Genomic DNA, 26,369 nt, shown 5'->3' with positions numbered 1-26,369 from the left:
AACAAGAAATGCAACTATAATGAAACACTGCTTCAAAGGCGGCTTTCCTTCCCCATCTCGGTCAGCTGGGTTTGAGTGGCCCTGGCTGGGGTGGGACTACCTCTTCCAGCTCTCCTTGCGCTCAAAAGGGGCCGGAGTTGATTCAACGTGCTCATAAGCGGCGGCGGCGGTTACCCACAACACAGGTTGCTGCAAAGACAGTTTCCCTGCCCATATTTGTCAGCTGTATTTTGGTGGCCCTGGCTGTGCTGGGCTTTGCCTGGGCATGCGCTTGTGCCATGACCAGCCCCATCTTCGCCTGGAAGAGGCTGGGCCACCCCTCTTGGCTGTTGGACTCAACGTGCTGTTGAGTCTCTTGGTAAGTTTGTTTATTCAATTTGGTATCTGCTACCTGCGTGTCTTTGGTTGGAAAATAGGCTAAAGGGAGTTAACTAGGGACAAAGAAAGTGTTGCCACAAATCTGCAGAGTTGCAGAATCTTGATTCCTTCTTGGCTCGCGCAGTTGCAATAATTTCAAAGGAAACTGACTTGGCTGAGAGGCGCCTGTCCCAAGACCTTGAAATGGGGCTGAGCAATCCCTTATTTAGTTTGGCAACTCCAACCCCTGGTGTTTCTGATGTGGGCTCCTTTAATTGCGGTTGCTTGCTCTCCACTGTTGACATTGAGCAAGCCCCACCTCCGTCTTCATCTATTTTGCCAAGCAATCCTGTCAATATTAATAAAAGTGTTTGAGGGCCCTCTTTCAAAAAGAAGAGAACAACGAAACAAGGAAGCCAGATACCAGATATAGGTCTGCAGTTCATCCCTCAGACAGATCTTGAGATTTGGCTGGGTCTATTTAATCGCAGCCAGAGTTGACATCTTCTACCACTACTGGGGGGGGGGGGGGGGGGGGGGGGAGGGATTCTGAGGCACCTAATTTTGATTAGGAATGTGCTCCGAATAAGTTTAAATCTATTTTGGATGCATGCATTGCTCCTTTGCTGGAAAGGATATATACCCTAGAGAACTCTTTTGGATCAGCTAGACACAATGACTTGATGGTGCAGCGAGTCTCCTCCCCACCCTGTCCCCTGCCCAGCCATCTTCCACTAACTAGGTCAGGCCCAGAGACATAAGTTGTGTTGCCAACCCTAGGACTTTACCGCCTGTGGGCATGCCTTCTACTATCAACAGCGAGCCCAGTCTTCACAGGGAGCAGAAACTCTGAACTGTGGTTTACGTGGCAATAGTCAGCGAGGTCAAGGAGGGCTCATTAACTCTATACCCAGTTTGCAACACCAAACTTTCACTTGACAGCATCGCCTCTCACACATCAAGCCTAATTTGAATATTGCCCCTGATTGCTGCCCTTATGTGGCAATCTTGCCTGGAGTTCTGTCTCTTTCATCTTTTGGGGAGGAATCGTCTCTGCAGCTTAAAAATAAAGCTTGCCATTGGCTCACCCGGCGTACTGACTTTACCATTTCTAAGTATAATGACATTTTATTTGTGAGGAGGGTTTTGTGGATTGGCCCCTCAGCAAGGCATGTAGAAGGGGACTGTGTTGTCCTAAAATGTAAATATCTGGGTTTGGCTCAGCATTTAATTCAATCTGGTATCAGGGTCAGCAAGTTGGGAGCAGTGGTCAACATTGTTCCCTTTGGATTTTTTCTACAAACCTGTTCCTTCTTGGCAGATGGGTGGTTGTGGGCTTCCCTTATCTAAGCTTAATGTACCTGGGAATTTTCTGTCTCCACCTCAAAAAGCTGCCTCGGTCAGGCTTGTACAGCAACGACTGATGTTCACCTTCCCTGGAAGTTGGCAAGGCACCAGGTACAGAAGGGGCTGTGAAAGCGGGCTCCTATATTAACTCTTTGCCACACTTTGTAGCTATTGGTCTCCTCTGCTCACTGTATGAACCTCATGGTCTAACATCTACTGGTGCCTCTACGACCCACTACCATTTTTACAAAGCTTGTCTCCTGTAATCTTGTTGGTATTGTGACTAAATTATTCTGCCCAGACTGGTGCCAGTTTGCTGACAAATTCAAAATGTTTCTGTTTCAGGAGACTAGGGCCTTGTCTCCACAAATCTATTCTGGATTTGCTAACTTTAACTGGCTGAAACTTCTTCAGCGAAAGGCCGTCCTTTGGGTGAAGGGGGGGAGCCTGTAACTTCGATTAAAACGACCTTGCTGTATACAACCAAAGTTAGCGATCTGGCCTCCCCTGATGTTCTGTGTGTCATTCTGCATTCTTATTGTATATTTAATATTCACTGTAGGCATGGGGGTAGCAGAGCTGAACTATCTATTATTGTTATGATTAATGCCCACCTGAGGTCTTTCCCTGCTGGTTACTTAAAAATTGTGATGGGTGATTTTAATTGTAACTTTGAGCCACTTAGTATTGACTCTGACACCACGATTGGAAAAGAGGACAAACCATGGTCAGTTCCTGCGGTCTATCACCTGCCTATTAGGAAATGGACAGCTGCTGCCCTAAGGTTAAGTGCAAATGCCCTTACTCTGAATAACGGCCTTCGAGCTTGTAATGGGGAGCAATATCTGATAAAGAGGGGCGGCACACTTTTAATCACCAGGACAGAACTAGCCTCATAGATTATATTTTGCTAGACATTAGATAATGACCTATAACGATTGACATGCAGGTAATCCCGGGACAGCGACTATAAGGCCTTGAATCTCACATTGAGATCGTTGGGTTCCACCATTTCAAGTTCACTTAATGAACCTTTTGACAGGAGGCTCACCCTCACCAGCAATTCCCCTAGGCTAAAATGGAACTCAGTGGATTCCCTGTCAATTCTGAAGCAGGTTTATGAGGTTTTTCGCTTCTGGCCTGGAAGCTGTGCAGGCTGTGGAGTGAACTTTCTGACTTCTGCCTTCTGATTCCCTGGCGAGAATTAATGTTACACAACTTCACAGTCTCCTCCCTTAGGAATTTGTTCCTGGTTGAGTCTAGATCCCTTCCAAAGAGAGTTAAAGTGGCATCTTGGTAAACTAAACCATGTAGAACTGCGAGGAGCGTCCTAACCCATGCTATCAATGACGGGAACAGGAATTGAATTCATTAATCCAGGTCCCCCTACAAAGCCTCTGTACTAAATGTAAAAAAAAAATAATAATAATCTGTGTGGCTGTTTAAGACTACCACTTTTTTAAGCTGTAGTCATATGATGAGGGTGTGGACCACTCTCAGTGTGACCCCGTTTGGATACCTGCCACTAGAAGGGATCCAGCTATGTCTCTATATGTTGAGGGTGTGGTCCACACTTAAAGTGAGCTAGTTTAGATATTGGTTCCTGGGGGGGGGGGGGGAGGGGGGAGAAACTCTAGCTGGTATCCCCTAGGAGACTATGCCCAGGTGTGATACACCCATTTCCACTAGCTAAATTAACAAAGCAATTGATTGGATTACACCTATAAAGCTCCTCCTTTAGATAAGATCCCTGGGGACCTTTTTGAGGCTGATAAGGATAGCAGGTGCTCTTATTTTGAACTGTATTTTAATGCCTTGATAGGATGGCTCCCCTATGCTTGTGTCTGCTGGGGCAGAGATAATCCATATTTTTTTGTTTTTTAAAAAGGCTCAAGTTCGCTCCACACCAACTATAGGCCCATTAGCCTGATTGACAGATCCCAGAAATATTTTGTCTGATTATGTTGAATAGATTGCATGATTGGATGGAGGATGTGAGCCCGTTGTCTCCCTTGCAAGCTGGTTTCACAGACAGGATCAGCACCACTGATCAAATGTTTTGCCTTCAATTAATTTACTGGAAATGTGTATCTCTGGGGGAGGCAGTCTAAATGTAGACTTTGTGAACCTTCGGTTCCCTTTCGACCTCATACTAAGGGAGTCCTTGTGTAAAGTCATGACGAAAATGGGTGTTCCAAAATATCTTGCTGATGTCATTATCAGGCTCCACTTGCCCTGACACTTTCTTTTATAGATCAATGATTTAGTGCTCCAGTTTGGGTTATGCAATAACAATGACCTGTTTGAAGACGATAATCTTATAATTTCAAAAACCCCAATGGGGATGCGAATGCTCCTGAACCAATTTGGAATTTTCTGCACATTCAGCTGTGGCAGCGCACTCCTAAATAGTTAGATGCATATTGTCCCTTCTGTCCACAGGTGACAGAATCTATTGACCATGATGTCATTTTCTGCCCGTATTACCACAAGTACAGGAGGAAGTGGATCTTGTCACTATGCCGTAACCTGGGGTTAGGGATTATAGATCAGTGATTAGGATCCTCAGAAGTAATACAAGCCAATCCGATGTATTTGCCATCTCCCGTTTCTTGCCGAACATGTGGACGCTCAGAAAGAGAAGGTAGCCCCCTGAAGGGTGCTGCCATAAAACAGCTCCTGCTAATAGAACTGTGAGATAAATGTGATGTGGGTTGTAAATACTGCAAAGGGGTCCCACTGTTCTTGTATATGACCGAAACATGACTAATGTGCTGTTATTGAATGAATTTTATGTACATTTTACTTATTTATTCCATAGTCTGTTTTTAATGGTTATGTGCTTTTATAGTGGTTACGCTTAATGAAGATTTGATGATGATGAAACACTGGCAAGGTCTTGAATCGTTTGGTGTATGAGTGCGTAAAAAGGTGTAGAATAAAGCATTTTTATTGTTTGCATGTATTATTTAATAAGCAAATCAACATTCACTTGACCTATGGAATACAAAACTAACAAGTATAAAAGTAACAACTATTGGTAAACAATTAATGTCTGGGCTTTTATTATTTAGTCTTATCAGTATTTACAGTAAACATGTGTCGCACAAAAGGTGCCTAGATCACCCCCTCTATGAGACACACACAGAGTCAAATACACAATGTTCATAAATACGGAAACATGAGAGAGCTTCGTAGTGCTGGAGTTAGTTGTAGTGATTGCAGTTATGATACCAACAGTACTGGTATTGTTGGCAATAGTAGTGAAGATGGTAGCCGTTGGGACTACGGTACTGATGTGGTGGTAAAGATGGTGATAGTGTTGATAATGGTAACAGTAGTAGTGATGTTAGGGGTGGCAGCAGGAATAACGACGGTGGTAATTATTGGAGGGTGGTAATGCTGAAAAATGCGGTGGTGCCGATGGAAACGGGTTGGAACTTGTATAACCTTTTGATAAACATTAAAACACAATGTCTTCTTGATGGTCAGTATTGAAAAATATGAGCTGCCATGCTGTGTGGGATGGGTCAGAGCAGTCTGTTCTCTGACACAGTGAAAGGAAGGAGAGCACAGTCTAAACAAATTAATGAAAACACACCCCGCCTTGACAAAACCTCGGATTACACGTTCCAGGTAAAAACTTTTAAACAAAAATTACAAATTAGTCCCAGCAGGTAACAACATTGTTGACACCTCTCAGTTGTAAGGGAAAATAAAGTCATTGAACTTTATTGACAGTGGTATTAACTAACGGTTTCCTCTTAACAAAATAGGAATACAACTGTAAAGAAAGCCAAAGGCGAAGGCGACTTGACCCATTACCAAATGCTACTTCTGGTATTCTGTAGGATCACCCGACTTTTAACTTCGAGTCAAATTCCACTATAGCATACTTGTCTATTAAGTTGTATTTTTAGAAATAAACATGAAAGTTGGAAAACCATTTGAGCCATCAGTGGACCAGACCCAAAAATGTTTTTGAGATACTTGTTCCAGTGAAATAATAGTTGCTTGATGTATTGTGTATAAAGAAAAAGCATAATGTTCGATAGGAATAGGCAGGCTAATGAGACCTTAAGTGCGCGTGCAGTGCCTACTACATTCTGTAATATGCTACTGCAAATATTTATGAGCGGTCACTGAACATGTCCCATGAGACATTTTACACCATCATTAGTTAAGTGTTCATAGTATTTTAGAGACACCAACAACAGTACAACCACAGTGCGAAAGTGATAAAGGCTGGCTACTGTTTTTTTCTCTATAGGATGGAAGGGGATTAACACCACAACCAAATCAAATAAACCAAAACCTATTCATTGTGGACTAAATGTCAGTATAGGGGATGGCTTTTGAGTCAAGTGAAGAAATCAGCAGACCCAGTGTCAACCAACAATATAACTCAACCATTTACAGGGACCCTCATACTCTGGCATAACTACTTCCAAGGATATCTTTCCACTGCACATTTTGTTCAAAATAGCAGGATTGAAATACCAGAGATAATTAAAAACACCTTTCACGCACCAAATACAGAACACCCATCCAAAAGACAATCAGACACAAAGCACCCCCAATGAACACATTTTTTCAAAGTACATACCCGGAAGCAGCCCCATGACACTTTGCACACAGCAGAAATTGATACATTTAACTAGAACTTTAAACTTTTAAGAAGGTACAATGCCTCCAAATATCACCTGAAACCCCCAGCAAACAAAAGATGAAAGTTACTTACTGTCAGTACCAATCTCTCTGGTGGACCAGGGCGTGTGCAGTAGTCTTCTCAAGTCCACACATTATTGAACTATTAGCGTTGACTCATGCTTCATGATCTATGACTGAAACAGGCATTCTGACTGGTGAATGACTAGTCCTCTGTGAATAATTTTCTGGCACTTAACCTTTCAAGACTCACATGTTCCTAGTGTCCTTTGATGTACATTGCTGTTCCGTTATTCTTATTGACAGCCAGCAGGCAGTCTCTAGCAGGTTCTTCTACGTGGAGTCTGAAATAAATATATGTCTGTCTCCACAACTATCATGGCCTTGGGTAACTTTGTGGCTCATAACTTTTTGGCACATTCCCGCTTAAACTGGTTCGCAGATTGTGAACCACTGGGAGTTTGAAGTGAACGGTTCAAAGAAATGTTAGGTTTCTGGAAAATAGTGAGTGGAGTCCATGAATCCAAAAACTCAGCAGGCACTCAAGGGTTAAAATATGTAATGAGTTTAGGTTGAGTTTAACCCTGTGCATTGAAAACCCTCAGACTAACTGACCCTTAGTCACAACCTATAGTATCCTGAGAGCGGAGTAGACCATGCAGAGGTTTAAAAGTCTGGAAACGAAACCTATCACATTTAGCCACACTGTTTGAGTAACGTATGCTCTACTGTGATACCCAAATGGTTGTGAGATCGTTCATTTTTTACACAAGGTTTATTCTGATGGTCGGAGCCAGTCCTTAATAACTTATTACAAATTATCTGTAAAACATGTACAAAATAAAAGAATGACAGTGGTTAAAAAAAAAATAACAAAAAAAAAAAAAGCCACACATCTCTAAACATCCCAATGGTTTCTCTTTCCAAATTGCTTTCAGACTCTTGGCTCGGTGTTTAACTGCATTTCAGCGAGATATACTTCGAAGGTTGGAAATTAAATCATGTTATTTCTCATGTTGAAAGATGACTTGAGATCTGCATTTAGTTTAAAAATGAAGTTTTACCTTGAAGGACCTCGCTTGTTGATCTTTGCTTTTGGATTCAGTCATACAGAGTATTACTTAATATTCCCTACCATGTTTGTCACCTCAGACTGGGATATAGTTGTTTAAATGATACACTACATATTAAAAAAGCAAAATGCAAAACATATCTTCCATTTAAAATAGCCAGATACTTACTAGCATTACGATTGTAGCTATTAATCTAGTTGGTTCAAACATTCTTTTACATTGTTTCACAGGCCCCATAAGAAACACAGTGCTAAAAAAAAAAAAAAAATCGTTAGATCAAGCATCAAATATTCCTCCATGCATACGAAATACAACATTTCCAAAGCATCAAGAGTTTGTATGCAGGTCATTAACAGCACTACATTTTAGCAATCCTCAAGGTAATCACGGAAGAATACTCACAAAAAATATCAACAGCTCAAGCAGATTGCAGGGACTCGCTCCCAGTCCTGTGTAGTATCACCACATGTTATGTCCTCAACAAGAAGGCACAACAATGCTTTAATTTTTTAAAAAAAGTGACAGGTGCAAATGTGGCCATAAAGTGCAAATTGGTGGATGGGTAGTGGCTGCTCGTGTCAACATTTCACCCTCCTCTGTGGGTTTTTTCAAAATAGACTCATTTCACTTTCATTTTTTAAATCTGCACAGCTACAGAGTATATCACATGTCTGCCAATTACCTATACTGTAACCAATCAGAATCAACAATGAAATAAACATTAACACTCTTCAATCCAAAATATCTAACCATATTAGACATACAAAAGTAGATTTCAATATATTACAGCTGAATTGCATCATTCCTTTTCTGATTAACAATGTTAAACCAGCTGTCAGATTCAAATTTCATATTCAATAATATTTACTCATGAGTTTTACTAATGCTGAAATGTAAGCTCCAACAACGATATAAAAAACGAATTACAACAGTAATAAGAAATGTGTTGAAATTATTCGCTTCACAAATATTTTAAAGTCTGGTAAAGGCAGGACTACCCAACATGACATCCTTCAAAGTATACATATAATACTTCACATAAAACTGATGGAGTCCATCATAATTAAGGTCTCCCAGTATTATGGTCGGCAATATTGCAATAATGTGGAATTTAAGATCATGTAATTTAACTTCTAGATTTCCACCTTAGAGTGCATTTTACACAGAAATTCCAGTGATTGTTTACAGTAAAAGGTTATTATCATAGCACTCTTTAAAATGTAATGCCAAGGCCTTCTTCTCTTCGGTTCTCTTAATCTATCCATTTTGCTCAACTATTCTAAGGCATAACTGTCTAATAATGTTGCTGATACACTATACAAATAAAGGAGAGTATCATACTGACCAGAGAAAAGGACTATCTCTACCTCCTGATATTTTGTGACCTCTCCATTAACTTCAACATTATTTAACACTTGACTATCATTCACACCCTGACATCTCATTTGAGGGTTGCTGGTTATGCCGTTGACTAGTACTCTTACTAATCTAGCCACCATGAACTGATTCTGTAGTACTCAAGGCTCCATTCTGTCCCTGGTCATCTTCAACATCTAAAAGGAGTTCCTGGCAACTCTATCTACCAGAAGCATGTCACAATTCACCATATGCTGATGATACACAAGTATACATGAAACGCTCCTCTGCCCTCAAGATTCACTGACCCAAGAACTACCTTCCCCTCAACTTATACTGACAACTATGTACCAATACAAAGTCACTGAGATTCACCCTCAGCATCCTATAAGGAACAAATCACCAGTAAGACAAAAACAGCACTGCTCAGGCATAAAAAAAGTTACACCTTTCCTTTGTTTTAGAACTTTCCATCTGTTGGAGGCAACATCGTGCTCCAGATCAGACTCTACTAGCCCAAATGAAAGGCAGTCTCACTGTAGTGGCATGCATCATGCAGGGCATGAAGAAATCGGATCACCTCACCTACACCCTGATGGAATTCTACTGGCTCCCCTTACGTGCTTGCATCATCTCCTCAAGGAACGCTAAATCACAACACCTTGGAACCTCCCTTTGCCCTTGTTGACTCACCCCACCACCACCAACACCACACTGTAACATCATGAGTTGTAATTTTGGCCTCTATCTATGTATAAAGCTCAGTTGTCCTTGTCAAGGTAAGCACAGACGTAAGTTCATAAAACCTAGAACCTTCTGTATGGTTTTATTAAAAATCACTCTTTTTTGACCCACATAGGCTTCTCTTGGGAATCCAATCATAATTTTGCAGTTTTTCTTAAAAACTCTGCTTTTTTTTTTTTTAGATCACTAAGGGCCTGATTACAACTTTGGCGGAGGAGGTTAATCCGTCCCAAATGTGACAGATATACCGCCCGCCGTATTACGAGTTCCATAGGATATAATGGACTCGTAATACGGCGGGCGGTATATCTGTCAAATTTGGGACAGATTAACCCCCTCCGCCAAAGTTGTAATCAGGACCTAAATATGGTAGTCCAATGCCTCCCCTTCCCACTAGCAGCTAAAATGTTTCTACACTAATGAGATTATCCTTTTCCTTTCATCCTATAAACTTTTTCTTTTCATCCCCGGTCTGATGGTGTACCGGTTAAAGGTTTGGCAATAGACAATGAATTCACACTTGTATAGCGCACTACTCACCCGTTAGGGTCTCAAGGTGCTGTACGCATACCCCTGTGGAACCCCCTAGTTGCTTTTCCCTGTGAGGCGCCCACTCCTGGACAGCCCCAGGGTGAAGCCAGGCATCCAAGTGCGAGGAGGGCCGTTGTGGAGATTAAGCAAGCTATTGCCCAGAGTGACAGAGTGGGACCCATTAATTAGATTAGGAACTGAGGCGAGAATTAGCTGGTCCAAGGGAATTGAGCCCAAGACCCACCGAGGTGGGAATTGAACCCTGGTCCCAGGGCAGATCTCTGCATCAGGGTCTGCCACCCTAACCATTGTGCCACACTTCTCCAGTAGGCAGTGTTGATGATTAAGATGGCTTTGCAGATGAGGCGCCTAGCCTTGAAGTCAGTGTGGGCTGGCAAAGTGAGGTGAGCCAGCAGCGTTCCATAAAAAGGAGGGGGGGTGTGTGTGTGATTCAGTGCCATTTCTTGTGCCCTTCAAAGAGGCATAGTGTAGCACATAGGGTCCCTGTAATGGCTGTAATGAGGGGGGCAGTGTGGAATCTGGAAGGATGTGGATAACAGCACTGCCGCCATCTAGATCAGACAACATGACTATTTAATTAGCAGTTCTGAAGTCACTTTCTAGGAGGGATGGTTTCACTTTAAGCAGAGAGACGATATCAGGCTCTCTAGGTCTTGGTGGTGATGTGCTCCTAGAAAGTGAAATCAGTGTCCAGGGTAAAATCAGAGTGACTTAGCACTGGGTAGTAGTTGGGGTCCAAATCTATCCAGACTTGTGTCAGCGAGTCAAGTTTGGACAAGTTGGTGTTTGTTGTTCTTTGTGAATAGTAGAAATTCTGTTTTTCTGGTATTAAACTTCAGGTAAGTGCTGGACATAGAGGTCTTCATAAGGTACAAGCAGTATGTGAGATGTGGAGTGTCTGGAGCAGAGAAGACTGATTGCTGAAACATTTAGTATGAGTTTTAGCTACTTAAAAGCCCAAAGAATTGAGTAAACTGCCATGTGAATTCTGGGAAATCACCATAAGCTCACAACAACCAAACAACACTTTATAAAGAAGAAGTATCAACAGCATACATCAGGACTTTGTTCAATTTGACACTTAAGCTAATCTCTTCAAAGAAACTATTATGAAGTATGGTCCATTGTAGAGCTTCCAAAGCATGGTTGCACAACAAAGCAGGCAACCATGCCTCATTTTGTTCAACTTCTAACATTTGCGATATTGAACTATTTGGGTTCACGTCAATGTTTAAATATGAGGCCTTAACTAGATTGAGAACCAATTCAGATGATTCTAAATATGTGAATGTAACATTAAAAAAAGTGCAGTGTACAGATTTAAATAATTTTTAATTTAACAGATACTAGAGATATGGGACTTTTTTTTTCCAACAGGCACAAAATCATGCAGCTCACAAACACTGTCATAGTGCATTTTCATTTAAAAACACTATCATCCTTTTTAGCTTCTATGCTATGATGGAAGTAAATATGCATCACCCATAAGGATGATCATCTGAGTATTTTGCCAAATAACTGTTTACAAGACAGCAATGGCGTGAGAAAGTGATTTATATATTGGAGTAGGCATGTTTAACTTAAAGAAATGTGTAAAGCTTTAAGACGTCTGTAAAAAATTGGGTAATTTTCAGGATGTAGTCACAAGCAATCCCTAAATTAACCTGTGCTCAACTCTCCGGCAGCCTGGCACAGAGCAATCAGGCTTAACTTACAGGCAATGTGTACAGTAATAAAGGGAAAACACAACACAAGAAAAATCCCATGCCAATTTAGAAAAGTAGAGTGAAATGTAATAAATACATTGACACCAAAATGACAAAAAGCCAATCCGTAGAACCAGAGTTATAATTGTTTAAATATTTTGTTAGAAATATACTCAAAAAGCCGGAAGCGGAGCAGGTAGAGCATTGCGGGTGTCTGTCTAAGTAGCACGAAGAGTCAGCTGGCCGACGTGGGGAGTCAGTGCTATAGCACAAAGATCCTGCCAGAATTGTGGACTGTCGAGGCTGGAGCTTTGCATTGGTGGTCACTGCAGCAGACAATGCTGTAGTGCAAAGAGGTGGTTTACTGGAACTTCACAGTGATGGCTTACACAGGGCCAAGGTCTTGGCATGAACAAGCCCCTTCGTGAAGAGCCCAAAACTTTAGGGGAGCTGAAATGAGGCCACACCAAGCATCCAGGACCCGGGGTGCACCACTTGGGGGGTCAGGAACTCACTCCAGAAGAGGCTAGCAACACTTGCGCAGGTCTAGTTGCAGACCCAGGAAGCAGGACAGATGGGCAGTTGCAAGGAGCTTCTGGAGCTTGCTGTGTCCCTGTAGCTCAGAACAGGAGGTCAGTTGGCTGACCCCTGGAGTCGCTTCAGCCTTGGATGAAGGGTGCAGATCCAATCTTTCTTTTCAGCAAGCAGAGCAGCAGAGTAGCAGGACAGCAGAGTGGCAGTCCTTCTGGCAGCACAGCAGAACAGCAGTCCTTCTGTAGTATCCACAGGTCCAGGAGAATACTGCAGAGTTGGTGTCTGAGGTCCAATAATTATACATGGTGCCGCCTTTGAAGTGAGAGATGCTTCTAGAGGTTTCCCTTTAAAGTGCACAGGTTTCCTGCCGTACCTGCCATGGCTCCAGCCTAGCTTCAGTGGGTATTCAATCCTTTGCATGAAGGAAGGCACTGCCTATTCAGGTTCAAGTCAGGCTAAGCCTAACTCCACCTCCTGCCAGTGATGTTCCATCTAGGTACACTCAGGTTCTCTACTGCGGGGCTGTCTAGGAGTAATAAACAAAGTCCAACTGCCAACTGCACCCATTCATGTGACCCAGACTGCAGGCACTAAATGACTAAGGCAGGAAAAAGCCAACGTTTTAAAAGTGCCATTTTCAAAACAGTCATTAAATAAATCTGTCTTCACCATACAAGAGGATTTTTCATTGCATTTTAAAAAACACCAAACATGAATGGTTTGCCATTTGGAAGTTACAGCTTATTAAATGTAATATTGTAGGAAGTTGGCTCTGTATGTGTTATTTCAAAGTAAGAAATAGCATGTACAGAGTCCAAGGGTTCCCCTTAGAGGTAAGATAGTGGCAAAAAGAGATAATACTAATGCTCTATTTTGTGGTAGTGTGGTCGAGCAGTAGGCTTATCAAAGGAGTAGTGTTAAGCATTTGTTGTACATACACACAGGCAATAAATGAGGAACACACACTCAGAGACAAATCCAGTCAATAGGTTTTGTTATAGAAAAATATATTTTCTTAGTTTATTTTAAGAACCACAGGTTCAAATTCTACATGTAATATCTCATTTGAAAGGTATTGCAGGTAAGTACTTTAGGAACTTTGAATCATTACATTAGCATGTATACTTTTTACATAAAACACAATAAGCTGTTTTAAAAGTGGACACAGTGCAATTTTCACAGTTCCTGGGGGAGGTAAAGTAATGTTAGTTTTAACAGGTAAGTAAGTCACTTACAGGTTTCAGTTTTGGGTCCAAGGTAGCCCACCGTTGGGGGTTCAGAGCAACCCCAAAGTTATCACACCAGCAGCTCAGGGCCGGTCAGGTGCAAAGGTCAAAGAGGTGCCCAAACCACATAGGCTATAATGGAGAGAAGGGGTTCCCCCGGTTCCAGTCTGCCAGCAGGTAAGTACCCGCGTCTTTGGAGGGCAGACCAGGGGGGTTTTGTAGGGCACCGGGGGGGACACAAGTCAGCACAAAAAGTGCACCCTCAGCAGCGCGGGGCGGCCGGGTGCAGTGTGCAAACACGCGTCGCGTTTCCAATGGTTTTCAATGAGAGATCTAGGGATCTCTTCAGCGTTGCAGGCAGGCAAGGGGGGGGCTCCTCGGGGTAGCCACCACCTGGGCAAGGGAGAGGGCCTCCTGGGGGTCACTCCTGCACAGGAGTTCCGTTCCTTTAGGTGCTGGGGGCTGCGGGTGCAGAGTCTTTTCCAGCCGTCGGGAAATGGAGATCAGGCAGTCGCGGTCAGGGGGAGCCTCGGGATTCCCTCTGCAGGCGTCGCTGTGGGGGCTCAGGGGGGACAACTTTGGTTACTCACAGTCTCGGAGTCGCCGGAGGGTCCTCCCTGAGGTGTTGGTTCTCCACCAGTCGAGTCGGGGTCGCCGGGTGCAGTGTTGCAAGTCTCACGCTTCTTGCGGGGAGTTGCAGGGGTCTTTAAATCTGTTACTTGAAACAAAGTTGCAGTTCTTTTGGAGCAGGGCTGCTGTCCTCGGGAGTTTCTTGTCTTTCTCGAAGTTGGGCAGTCCTCAGAGGATTCAGAGGTCGCTGGTCCCTTGGAAAGCTTCGCTGGAGCAGGTTTCTTTGGAAGGCAGGAGACAGGCCGGTGAGTCTGGGGCCAAAGCATTTGGTGTCTTCTGTTCTTCCTCTGCAGGGGTTTTTCAGCTCAGCAGTCGTCTTCTTCTTGTAGTTTCAGGAATCTAAATTCTTAGGTTCAGGGAAGCCCTTAAATACTAAATTTAAGGGCGTGTTTAGGTCTGGGGGTTTAGTAGCCAATGGCTACTAGCCCTGAGGGTGAGTACACCCTCTTTGTGCCTCCTCCCAAGGGGAGGGGGTCACATCCCTAATCCTATTGGGGGAATCGTCCATCTGCAAGATGGAGGATTTATAAAAGTTAGAGTCACTTCAGCTCAGGACACCTTAGGGGCTGTCCTTACTGGCCAGTGACTCCTCCTTGTTATTCTCATTATTTTCTCCGGCCTTGCCGCCAAAAGTGGGGGCCGTGGCCGGAGGGGGCGGGCAACTCCACTAGCTGGAGTGTCCTGCTGTGCTGGCACAAAGGGGTGAGCCTTTGAGGCTCACCGCCAGGTGTGACAGCTCCTGCCTGGGGGAGGTGTTAGCATCTCCACCCAGTGCAGGCTTTGTTACTGGCCTCAGAGTGACAAAGGCACTCTCCCCATGGGGCCAGCAACATGTCTCGGTTGTGGCAGGCTACTGGAACCAGTCAGCCTACACAGATAGTCGGTTAAGGTTTCAGGGGGCACCTCTAAGGTGCCCTCTGGGGTGTAGTTTACAATAAAATGTACACTGGCATCAGTGTGCATTTATTGTGCTGAGAAGTTTGATACCAAACTTCCCAGTTTTCAGTGTAGCCATTATGGTGCTGTGGAGTTCGTGTAAAACAGACTCCCAGACCATATACTCTTATGGCTACCCTGCACTTACAATGTCTAAGGTATTGCTTAGACACTGTAGGGGCACAGTGCTCATGCACTGGTGCCCTCACCTATGGTATAGTGCACCCTGCCTTAGGGCTGTAAGGCCTACTAGAGGGGTGACTTATCTATACCTGCATAGGCAGTGAGAGGCTGGCATGGCACCCTGAGGGGAGTGCCATGTCGACTTACTCATTTTGTTCTCACCAGCACACACAAGCTGGCAAGCAGTGTGTCTGTGCTGAGTGAGGGGTCTCCAGGGTGGCATAAGACATGCTGCAGCCCTTAGAGACCTTCCTTGGCATCAGGGCCCTTGGTACCAGGGGTACCAGTTACAAGGGACTTATCTGGATGCCAGGGTGTGCCAATTGTGGAATCAAAAGTACAGGTTAGGGAAAGAACACTGGTGCTGGGGCCTGGTTAGCAGGCCTCAGCACACTTTCAATTCAAAACATAGCATCAGCAAAGGCAAAAAGTCAGGGGGTAACCATGCCAAGGAGGCATTTCCTTACACAACCACCCCCCCCCAAACGAAAGAGGATGAGACTAACCTTTCCCAAGAGAGTCTTCATTTTCTAAGTGGAAGAACCTGGAAAGGCCATCTGCATTGGCATGGGCAGTCCCAGGTCTGTGTTCCACTATAAAGCCCATTCCCTGTAGGGAGATGGGCCACCTCAACAGTTTTGGATTTTCACCTTTCATTTGCATCAGCCATCTGAGAGGTCTGTGGTCAGTTTGAACTAGGAAGTGAGTACCAAAGAGGTATGGTCTCAATTTCTTCAGGGACCAAACCACAGCAAAGGCCTCCCTCTCAATGGCACTCCAACACTGCTCCCTGGGGAGTAAACTCCTGCTAATGAAAGCAACAGGCTGGTCAAGGCCATCATCATTTGTTTGGGACAAAACTGCCCCTATCCCATGTTCAGAGGCATCTGTTTGCACAATGAATTGCTTGGAGTAATCTGGAGCTTTTAGAACTGGTGCTGTGCACATAGCTTGCTTCAGGGTGTCAAAGGCCTGTTGGCATTCTACAGTCCAGTTTACCTTCTTGGGCATTTTCTTGGAGGTGAGTTCTGTGAGGGCTGTCACAATGGATCCATATCCCTTCACAAACCTCCTATAGTACCCAGTCAAGCCAAGGAATGCCCTGACTTGAGTCTGGGTTTTTGGAGCTACCCAGTCCAGAATAGTCTGGATCTTGGATTGGAGTGGCTGAACTTGGCCTCCACCTACAAGGTGTCCCAAGTAAACCACAGTTCCCTGCCCTATCTGGCATTTGGATGCCTTGATAGAGAGGCCTGCAGATTGCAGAGCCTTCAAAACCTTCTTCAGGTGGACCAGGTGATCCTGCCAGGTGGAGCTGAAGACAGCAATATCATCAAGATAAGCTGCACTAAAGGATTCCAACCCAGCAAGGACTTGATTCACCAACCTATGGAAGGTGGCAGGGGCATTCTTTAAACCAAAGGGCATAACAGTGAACTGATAATGCCCATCAGGTGTGGAGAATGCTGTCTTTTCTTTTGCTCCAGGGGCCATTTTGATTTGCCAGTACCCTGCTGTTAAGTCAAAGGTACTTAAGAATTTGGCAGCCCCTAATTTCTCTATTAGCTCATCAGCTCTAGGAATGGGATGGGCATCTGTCTTGGTGACAGAATTAAGACCTCTGTAGTCCACACAAAACCTCATCTCTCTCTTTCCTTCTTTGGTGTGAGGTTTGGGGACTAAGACCACTGGGCTAGCCCAGGGGCTGTCAGAGTACTCAATTACTCCCAATTCCAGCATCTTGTGGACTTCCACCTTGATGCTTTCCTTAACTTGGTCAGACTGTCTGAATATTTTGTTTTTGACAGGCATGCTGTCTCCTGTGTCCACATCATGGGTACACAGGTGTGTCTGACCAGGGGTTAGGGAAAAGAGTTCAGCAAACTGCTGCAGGACCTTCCTACAGTCAGACTGCTGTTGGCTAGAGAGGGTGTCTGAGTAGATCACTCCATCCACTGAGCCATCTTTAGGGTCTGATGAGAGGAGATCAGGGAGAGGTTCACTCTCAGCTTCCTGGTCCTCATCTGTTACCATCAACAGATTTACATCAGCCCTGTCATGGAAGAGCTTAAGGCGGTTCACATGGATCACCCTCTTGGGGCTCCTGCTTGTGCCCAGGCCCACCAGGTAGGTGACCTGACTCTTCCTCTCTAGTACTGGGTAAGGGCCACTCCATTTGTCATGAAGTGCCCTGGGAGCCACAGGCTCCAGAACCCAGACTTTCTTCCCGGGTTGAAATTCAACCAGTGCAGCCTTTTGGTCATACCACAACTTCTGGAGTTGTTGGCTGGCCTCAAGGTTTTTACTTGCCTTTTCCATGTACTCTGCCATCCTTGAGCGAAGGCCAAGTACATAGTCCACTATGTCTTGTTTAGGCTCATGAAGAGGTCTCTCCCAGCCTTCTTTAACAAGAGCAAGTGGTCCCCTTACAGGGTGGCCAAACAGAAGTTCAAAGGGTGAGAACCCTACTCCCTTCTGAGGCACCTCTCTGTAAGCGAAAAGCAGACATGGCAGGAGGACATCCCATCTCCTTTTGAGTTTCTCTGGGAGTCCCATGATCATGCCCTTTAATGTCTTGTTGAATCCCTCAACAAGGCCATTAGTTTGTGGATGATATGGTGTAGTGAACTTATAAGTCACTCCACACTCATTCCACATGTGTTTTAGGTATGCTGACATGAAGTTGGTACCTCTGTCAGACACCACCTCCTTAGGGAAGCCCACTCTGGTAAAGATACCAATGAGGGCCTTGGCTACTGCAGGGGCAGTAGTCGACCTAAGGGGAATAGCTTCAGGATACCTAGTAGCATGATCCACTACTACTAGGATGTACATATTTCCTGAGGCTGTGGGAGGTTCTAGTGGACCAACTATGTCCACACCCACTCTTTCAAAGGGGACCCCCACCACTGGAAGTGGAATGAGGGGGGCCTTTGGATGCCCACCTGTCTTACCACTGGCTTGACAGGTGGGGCAGGAGAGGCAAAACTCCTTAACCTTTTGGGACATATTGGGCCAGTAGAAGTGGTTGACTAACCTCTCCCACGTCTTGGTTTGTCCCAAATGCCCAGCAAGGGGAATATCATGGGCTAAGGTCAGAATAAACTCTCTGAAACTCTGAGGCACTACCACTCTCCTAGTGGCACCAGGTTTGGGATCTCTTGCCTCAGTGTACAGGAGTCCATCTTCCCAATAGACCCTATGTGTTCCATTTTTCTTGCCTTTGGACTCTTCAGCAGCTTGCTGCCTAAGGCCTTCAAGAGAGGGACAGGTTTCTTGTCCCTTACACAACTCCTCCCTTGAGGGTCCCCCTGGGCCTAAGAGCTCAACCTGATAAGGTTCCAGCTCCATAGGCTCAGTTCTCTCAGAGGGCAGAACTTCTTCCTGAGAAGAGAGGTTCTCTTTTTCTTGTTGCGTTGCAGCTGGTTTCCCAGCTGACTTTCCTTTTCTCTTAGTAGGCTGGGCCTTTCTTCCAGACTCCAGCTCTACTTTTTCACCCTGTGCCTTGCACCGAGTCCTAGTCTTGACACACACCAGTTCAGGGATACCCAGCATGGCTGCATGGGTTTTCAGTTCTACCTCAGCCCATGCTGAGGACTCCAGGTCATTTCCAAGCAAACAGTCTACTGGGATATTTGAGGAGACCACCACCTGTTTCAGGCCATTGACCCCTCCCCACTCTAAAGTTACCATAGCCATGGGATGTACTTTAGTCTGATTGTCAGCGTTGGTGACTGGATAAGTTTGTCCAGCCAGGTATTGGCCAGGGGAAACCAGTTTCTCTGTCACCATAGTGACACTGACACCTGTATCCCTCAGGCCCTCTACACTTGTCCCATTAATTAAGAGCTGCTGCCTGTATTTTTGCATGTTAGGGGGCCAGGCAGCCAGTGTGGCTAAATCCACCCCACCCTCAGAGACTAATGTAGCTTCAGTGTGACACCTGATTTGCTCTGGGCACACTGTTGATCCCACTTGGAGACTGGCCATTCCAGTTTTAGCTGGATTGGAGTTAGAAGTGGTATCTTTCTTGGGACAGGCCTTGTCTCCAGTTTGGTGTCCAGACTGACTACAGCTACGACACCAGGCCTTTTTGGGATCAAAGTTTTTACCCTTGTACCCAGAATTGTTTTGTGAAGAGGCTCTGGGCCCACCCTCCTGTGCAGGTTTTTGGGGGCCTGTAGAAGACTCTTTACTATTTTTGTTTTTGGCTGTCTCACCACCCTTCCCCTGGGGGAGGTTTTGTGACCCCTTTCTTTTGGTCACCCCCTGTGGAAGTTTTGGACACCCTAGTCTTGACCCAATCGTCCGCCTTCTTTCCCAATTCTTGGGGAGAAATTGGTCCTAGGTCTACCAGATGCTGATGCAGTTTATCATTGAAACAATTACTTAATAGGTGTTCTTTCACAAATAAATTGTACAGCCCATCATAATTACATACACCACTGCCTTGAATCCAACCATCTAGTGTTTTTACTGAGTAGTCTACAAAGTCAACCCAGGTCTGGCTCGAGGATTTTTGAGCCCCCCTGAATCTAATCCTATACTCCTCAGTGGAGAATCCAAAGCCCTCAATCAGGGTACCCTTCATGAGGTCATAAGATTCTGCATCTTTTCCAGAGAGTGTGAGGAGTCTATGCCTACACTTTCCTGTGAACATTTCCCAAAGGAGAGCACCCCAGTGAGATTTGTTCACTTTTCTGGTTACACAAGCCCTCTCAAAAGCTGTGAACCATTTGGTGATGTCATCACCATCTTCATATTTAGTTACAATCCCTTTAGGGATTTTCAACATGTCAGGAGAATCTCTGACCCTATTTATGTTGCTGCCACCATTGATGGGTCCTAGGCCCATCTCTTGTCTTTCCCTTTCTATGGCTAGGATCTGTTTTTCCAAAGCCAATCTTTTGGCCATCCTGGCTAACTGGATGTCCTCTTCACTGGAGTTATCCTCAGTGATTTCAGAGGTGTTGGTCCCTCCTGTGAGGGAACCAGCATCTCCGACTATTATTTTTGGAGTCAGGGCTTGAGAGGCCCTGTCCTCCCTAGATAGGACTGGTACGGGGGGAATCACCCTCCAAGTCACTATACTCATCCTCTGAGTTGCCATCCTCAGAGGGGTTGGCTCTTTCAAACTCTGCCAACAGCTCCTGGAGCTGTAGTTTGGAAGGTCTGGAGCCCATTGCTATTTTCTTTAGTTTACAGAGTGACCTTAGCTCTCTCATCTGTAGATGGAGGTAAGGTGTGGTGTCGAATTCCACCACATTCACATCTGTATTAGACATTATGCTTCTAAAAGTTGGAATACTTTTTAAGAAACTAAAACTAGTTCTAGAATCTAATTCAAACTTTTAAACTTTAAAAGGAATGCTAACAGGGACTAACACAAGGCCCTAGCAGGACTTTAAAGAATTTAGAAAAAATTCAAATTGCAAAAATCAATTTCTAATGACAATTTTTGGAATTTGTCGTGTGATCAGGTATTGGCTGAGTAGTCCAGCAAATGCAAGGTCTTGTACCCCACCGCTGATCCACCAATGTAGGAAGTTGGCTCTGTATGTGTTATTTCAAAGTAAGAAATAGCATGCACAGAGTCCAAGGGTTCCCCTTAGAGGTAAGATAGTGGCAAAAAGAGATAATACTAATGCTCTATTTTGTGGTAGTGTGGTCGAGCAGTAGGCTTATCAAAGGAGTAGTGTTAAGCATTTGTTGTACATACACACAGGCAATAAATGAGGAACACACACTCAGAGACAAATCCAGTCAATAGGTTTTGTTATAGAAAAATATCTTTTCTTAGTTTATTTTAAGAACCACAGGTTCACATTCTACATGTAATATCTCATTTGAAAGGTATTGCAGGCAAGTACTTTAGGAACTTTGAATCATTACATTAGCATGTATACTTTTTACATAAAATACAATAAGCTGTTTTAAAAGTGGACACAGAGCAATTTTCACAGTTCCTGGGGGAGGTAAAGTAATGTTAGTTTTAACAGGTAAGTCACTTACAGGTTTCATTATTGGGTCCAAGGTAGCCCACCGTTGGGGGTTCAGAGCAACCCCAAAGTTATCACACCAGCAGCTCAGGGCCGGTCAGGTGCAAAGGTCAAAGAGGTGCCCAAACCACATAGGCTATCATGGAGAGAAGGGGGTGCCCCGGTTCCAGTCTGCCAGCAGGTAAGTACCCGCGTCTTCGGAGGGCAGACCAGGGGGGTTTTGTAGGGCACCGGGGGGGGACACAAGTCAGCACAAAAAGTGCACCCTCAGCAGCGCGGGGGCGGTCGGGTGCAGTGTGCAAACACGCGTCGCGTTTCCAATGGTTTTCAAAGAGAGATCTAGGGATCTCTTCAGCGTTGCAGGCAAGCAAGGGGGGGGCTCCTCGGGGTAGCCACCACCTGGGCAAGGGAGAGGGCCTCCTGGGGGTCACTCCTGCACAGGAGTTCCGTTCCTTTAGGTGCTGGGGGCTGCGGGTGCAGAGTCTTTTCCAGCCGTCGGGAAATGGAGTTCAGGCAGTCGCGGTCAGGGGGAGCCTCGGGATTCCCTCTGCAGGCGTCGCTGTGGGGGCTCAGGGGGGACAAATTTGGTTACTCACAGTCTCGGAGTCGCCGGAGGGTCCTCCCTGAGGTGTTGGTTCTCCACCAGTCGAGTCGGGGTCGCCGGGTGCAGTGTTGCAAGTCTCACGCTTCTTGCGGGGAGTTGCAGGGGTCTTTAAATCTGCTACTTGAAACAAAGTTGCAGTTCTTTTGGAGCAGGGCCGCTTTCCTCGGGAGTTTCTTGTCTTTCTCGAAGTTGGGCAGTCCTCAGAGGATTCAGAGGTCGCTGGTCCCTTGGAAAGCGTCGCTGGAGCAGGTTTCTTTGGAAGGCAGGAGACAGGCCGGTGAGTCTGGGGCCAAAGCAGTTGGTGTCTTCTGTTCTTCCTCTGCAGGGGTTTTTCAGCTCAGCAGTCCTCTTCTTCTTGTAGTTTCAGGAATCTAAATTCTTAGGTTCAGGGAAGCCCTTAAATACTAAATTTAAGGGCGTGTTTAGGTCTGGGGGGTTAGTAGCCAATGGCTACTAGCCCTGAGGGTGAGTACACCCTCTTTGTGCCTCCTCCCAAGGGGAGGGGGTCACATCCCTAATCCTATTGGGGGAATCCTCCAGCTGCAAGATGGAGGATTTCTAAAAGTTAGAGTCACTTCAGCTCAGGACACCTTAGGGGCTGTCCTGACTGGCCAGTGACTCCTCCTTGTTATTCTCATTATTTTCTCCGGCCTTGCCGCCAAAAGTGGGGGCCGTGGCCGGAGGGGGCGGGCAACTCCACTAGCTGGAGTGTCCTGCTGTGCTGGCACAAAGGGGTGAGCCTTTGAGGCTCACCGCCAGGTGTGACAGCTCCTGCCTGGGGGAGGTGTTAGCATCTCCACCCAGTGCAGGCTTTGTTACTGGCCTCAGAGTGACAAAGGCACTCTCCCCATGGGGCCAGCAACATGTCTCGGTTGTGGCAGGCTGCTGGAACCAGTCAGCCTACACAGATAGTCGGTTAAGGTTTCAGGGGGCACCTCTAAGGTGCCCTCTGGGGTGTAGTTTACAATAAAATGTACACTGGCATCAGTGTGCATTTATTGTGCTGAGAAGTTTGATACCAAACTTCCCAGTTTTCAGTGTAGCCATTATGGTGCTGTGGAGTTCGTGTAAAACAGACGCCCAGACCATATACTCTTATGGCTACCCTGCACTTACAATGTCTAAGGTATTGCTTAGACACTGTAGGGGCACAGTGCTCATGCACTGGTGCCCTCACCTATGGTATAGTGCACCCTGCCTTAGGGCTGTAAGGCCTACTAGAGGGGTGACTTATCTATACCTGCATAGGCAGTGAGAGGGTGGCATGGCACCCTGAGGGGAGTGCCATGTCGACTTACTCGTTTTGTTCTCACCAGCACACACAAGCTGGCAAGCAGTGTGTCCGTGCTGAGTGAGGGGTCTCCAGGGTGGCATAAGACATGCTGCAGCCCTTAGAGACCTTCCTTAGCATCAGGGCCCTTGGTACCAGGGGTACCACTTACAAGGGACTTATCTGGATGCCAGGGTGTGCCAATTGTGGAATCAAAAGTACAGGTTAGGGAAAGAACACTGGTGCTGGGGCCTGGTTAGCAGGCCTCACCACACTTTCAATTCAAAACATAGCATCAGCAAAGGCAAAAAGTCAGGGGGTAACCATGCCAAGGAGGCATTTCCTTACAAATATGTTAACACCAATCTTATCCTGTGGAAGAAGTAGGCCTTACTTACGGGTTTTTCACTATCAGGGCATGTAAAACCTAAAATTATATGTCCTATTTTTTTAAATACATTTCACCCTTCCATGAGGGCTGTTTAGAGCCTACCCTATGGGTGACGTATGTGTTTTAAAAGGCAGGTTTGGGCCTTGCAAAAGCTTATTTTTCCAGATTCAAGTGGCAGTTGAAATCGCACTTACAGGTTGCAATGATAGGCCTGCAACAGGTTTGTAAGACTACTTAAGTGGATGGCAAAACCTGTGCTGCTGGTCCACTAGTAGTTTTTAATTTACAGGCCCTAGGTACATGTAGTGCCACATTTCTAGGGACTTCTATGTAAATTAAATATGCTAATTGAGTGTAAGCCAAGTCTACCATGTTGAGAGGAGAGAGCACAAGCAGTTTAGCACAGGTAAAATGCACAGAGTTCTAAGGCCAACAAAAACTAAAACAGCAAATAAAAAGTGGGGGGGTAAAGGCAAAAGGTTTAGGAGTAAGCCTGCAGAGAGGACCATGTCCACCAAAGTACCAAATCAGCTAAAATGTTAGAGATCCAACACAAAACAAATCCCACTCCAGTCTATGACAAGCTTTGACAAAGTCAATACGTTTCGCATATGCATATGAAGGCTTTTTTCATACATGTTGGGCAGTAGTGTGTGCTGCTGCTGTGCAACAGGCTTAAAGAAAAAAAAAAAGTGCTACATACTCCATGAATACTTAGTATCAAAATGTGTTTGCGTACTGGAGATGCCAGGAATTAAACACAGGGCCTCATGAATAACAAGGGCTGGCCACGTCAATAGGTCCTGGCAATCCAAGAGGGACTGGAAAATTAAATGGTGAGCGGGCCAAGTACCTGCGGATGGAGGAGGTGGTGGTGGGGGGTATGGGGCAAGCAACAACAAATGCGGGTGGAATGGGAGGGGTAGCTAAAGACAGTTTGCAAAATGATGCACTCTAATGGAGTACTACGCTAAAAAAAGGACCTCTGCAGGTGCACAGGCACAGACAGGAAGCTGTACTTGGTCCATGCTCTACACTCCACAGCAGGGACACACACAAAGCCTTAGGAGAAAGTGAGAGCTGAGGAGGAGGTGCTGGCCAATAAGAAGCAAGGAAAAGAGAGTGAAGTGGAAGCCAATCAATGGTAAGTAATGTGTGTGGGCCCAAGCCCGTTTTAAGCTTTTGTGCAGACAAAACCTAAAATTAAACAAAAAACAGCAAAATGACAGAAAAACAATAAGGAGAACCAGACATATGAATATTTAAAGGTTTAGGAGAAAAAGCACAAAGAAAAATCAACAATAGAATGTACTGGACCATGAGACCAGGACCTAGGTGCAATTTTATTATCTGATTTAGTCTCTGAAATGGAAGTCCGAATCCTCCAATGGGGCAAGGCAGCAGGCTATTCTTGGCGAATTCCCTTTGAAGCTGGTTAGGCGTTAAATGAGGTACTGCTCAAAGTGTTGATTTTGATAAGAAAATCCCCGAGCAGAAAAAGTGGAATTTTCCTCTTGCAGGCCAGATACTTTTGTGTCCTTTGTCCAGTCAAGTATCTTTTTATGGAGCTTGGATTCCTCCAGAGTGGCAAGGCAGCAGGCTGTATTTGGGATCCTAGAGAAGCGCAGCTGGATAGACTTGCTGTGAGGGTCTACTGAACTAGATTATCAGGCGGGGAGACCAACCTACTTTCAATGTCCAGCTAGATCATGCAATGAGCAGATCAACTTGAGAGGTTGGTCCCAGTCCACCGGAGGTCTGGATAGGAAGTCCAAAATGTTTTCAAATCCAGAGTTTCAGAATAAATCCATCTGGACACCTCTGAGGCCTGCAAGACCTCCGGGATGGTGCAAGGCTTGGGGACTCACTGCGGTAGAGGCCACAAACAGGGTCCAGCTCTCCCCCAGTTGCAACTGGCCCCTCCAGGAAAAAGGCCCCTTGCAACTTCTGATTCCCCCTGCAGCCACACAGGAGGTCAGTCAACTGACCCTTGGAGTCCACTTCTTTGTCCTAGGTAGAAATGGAAGGTCAGCCCTTCAGGCCCCCTTCCAGTTCTCAAACAGCAGGTGCAGTCCTCCTCCTTTTCTACCACAGGTTCAGGAAATGCTCTTCTGAGTTGTGGGGGGAGGTGCCACTTTTGTGGGACTTACTAGCCAGCAGGTGGAGTAGTGAGTCATTGATTCTCCCTAACCAAGGAAGTAAAGGTTCCCAGGGGCAACTCTTCCCACTTTTGCAGCACATTGTTCTTGCCTTACTGCAAACTATACTACGTTGCACAATTCTGCTGGAAATTCAAGACGGCACAAGTCTTCTACCCCCACAGGGATCCTGTGGGCATGCCAGGCGTGTATTTAACAAAGTGATGAAAACTTAGTCCCTTTCACTTTCACTACTGTAAACAGTTTTTAGGGACCAGCTTTCGGTCTCTCTGGACTGATGCCCAGCTGGCTACAAATGGTCTAAAGAACAAAGGCCTTCCCTTCCTTAAAATGTAACTGTGAATGGGAATTCCTCATCCTTGTCCCTTTGAAGTAAATTAAAGTCATGAACCCTCCCAGATGCTTTTCATAGGATGAAAAGTGCCATATACCTCACATCCAGCCCACCCATTCTGCCCAACATACCTAAGCCACTGTCCTGCCCTGGGAGCAATCTTCCAATTTAATAAAGTTGAGCACTGGCAGGGGTAGCTATACTTATTACAAATGGAACATTACCACTGGATTGGATTTTTAATAAAGATTAAAATATTTGTTGAACTACTTCTCTAATGTGTCTCAAACCTGAGATCAG

At 45.3% G+C, this 26,369-nt stretch overlaps 1 protein-coding gene across 1 annotated transcript in view; it reads right to left on the bottom strand.

Moving 5' to 3' along the window:
* The window catches only part of SFT2D2 (SFT2 domain containing 2), a 79,913-nt gene that overhangs the window by 13,442 nt on the left and 40,102 nt on the right, over positions 1-26,369 (bottom strand). Inside the window, exon 4 of the mRNA XM_069204151.1 lies at positions 7,614-7,695. Coding sequence (XP_069060252.1) covers positions 7,614-7,695 — 82 coding nt within the window. The remainder of the gene's footprint in view (positions 1-7,613; positions 7,696-26,369) is intronic.

This window comes from Pleurodeles waltl, chromosome 8 (genome assembly GCF_031143425.1).
Source record: "Pleurodeles waltl isolate 20211129_DDA chromosome 8, aPleWal1.hap1.20221129, whole genome shotgun sequence".
In the NCBI taxonomy this organism is placed as follows: domain Eukaryota; kingdom Metazoa; phylum Chordata; class Amphibia; order Caudata; family Salamandridae; genus Pleurodeles; species Pleurodeles waltl.
Note: the sequence above shows the minus strand (reverse complement) of the source record. Positions and strands in the feature narration are given on the sequence as shown.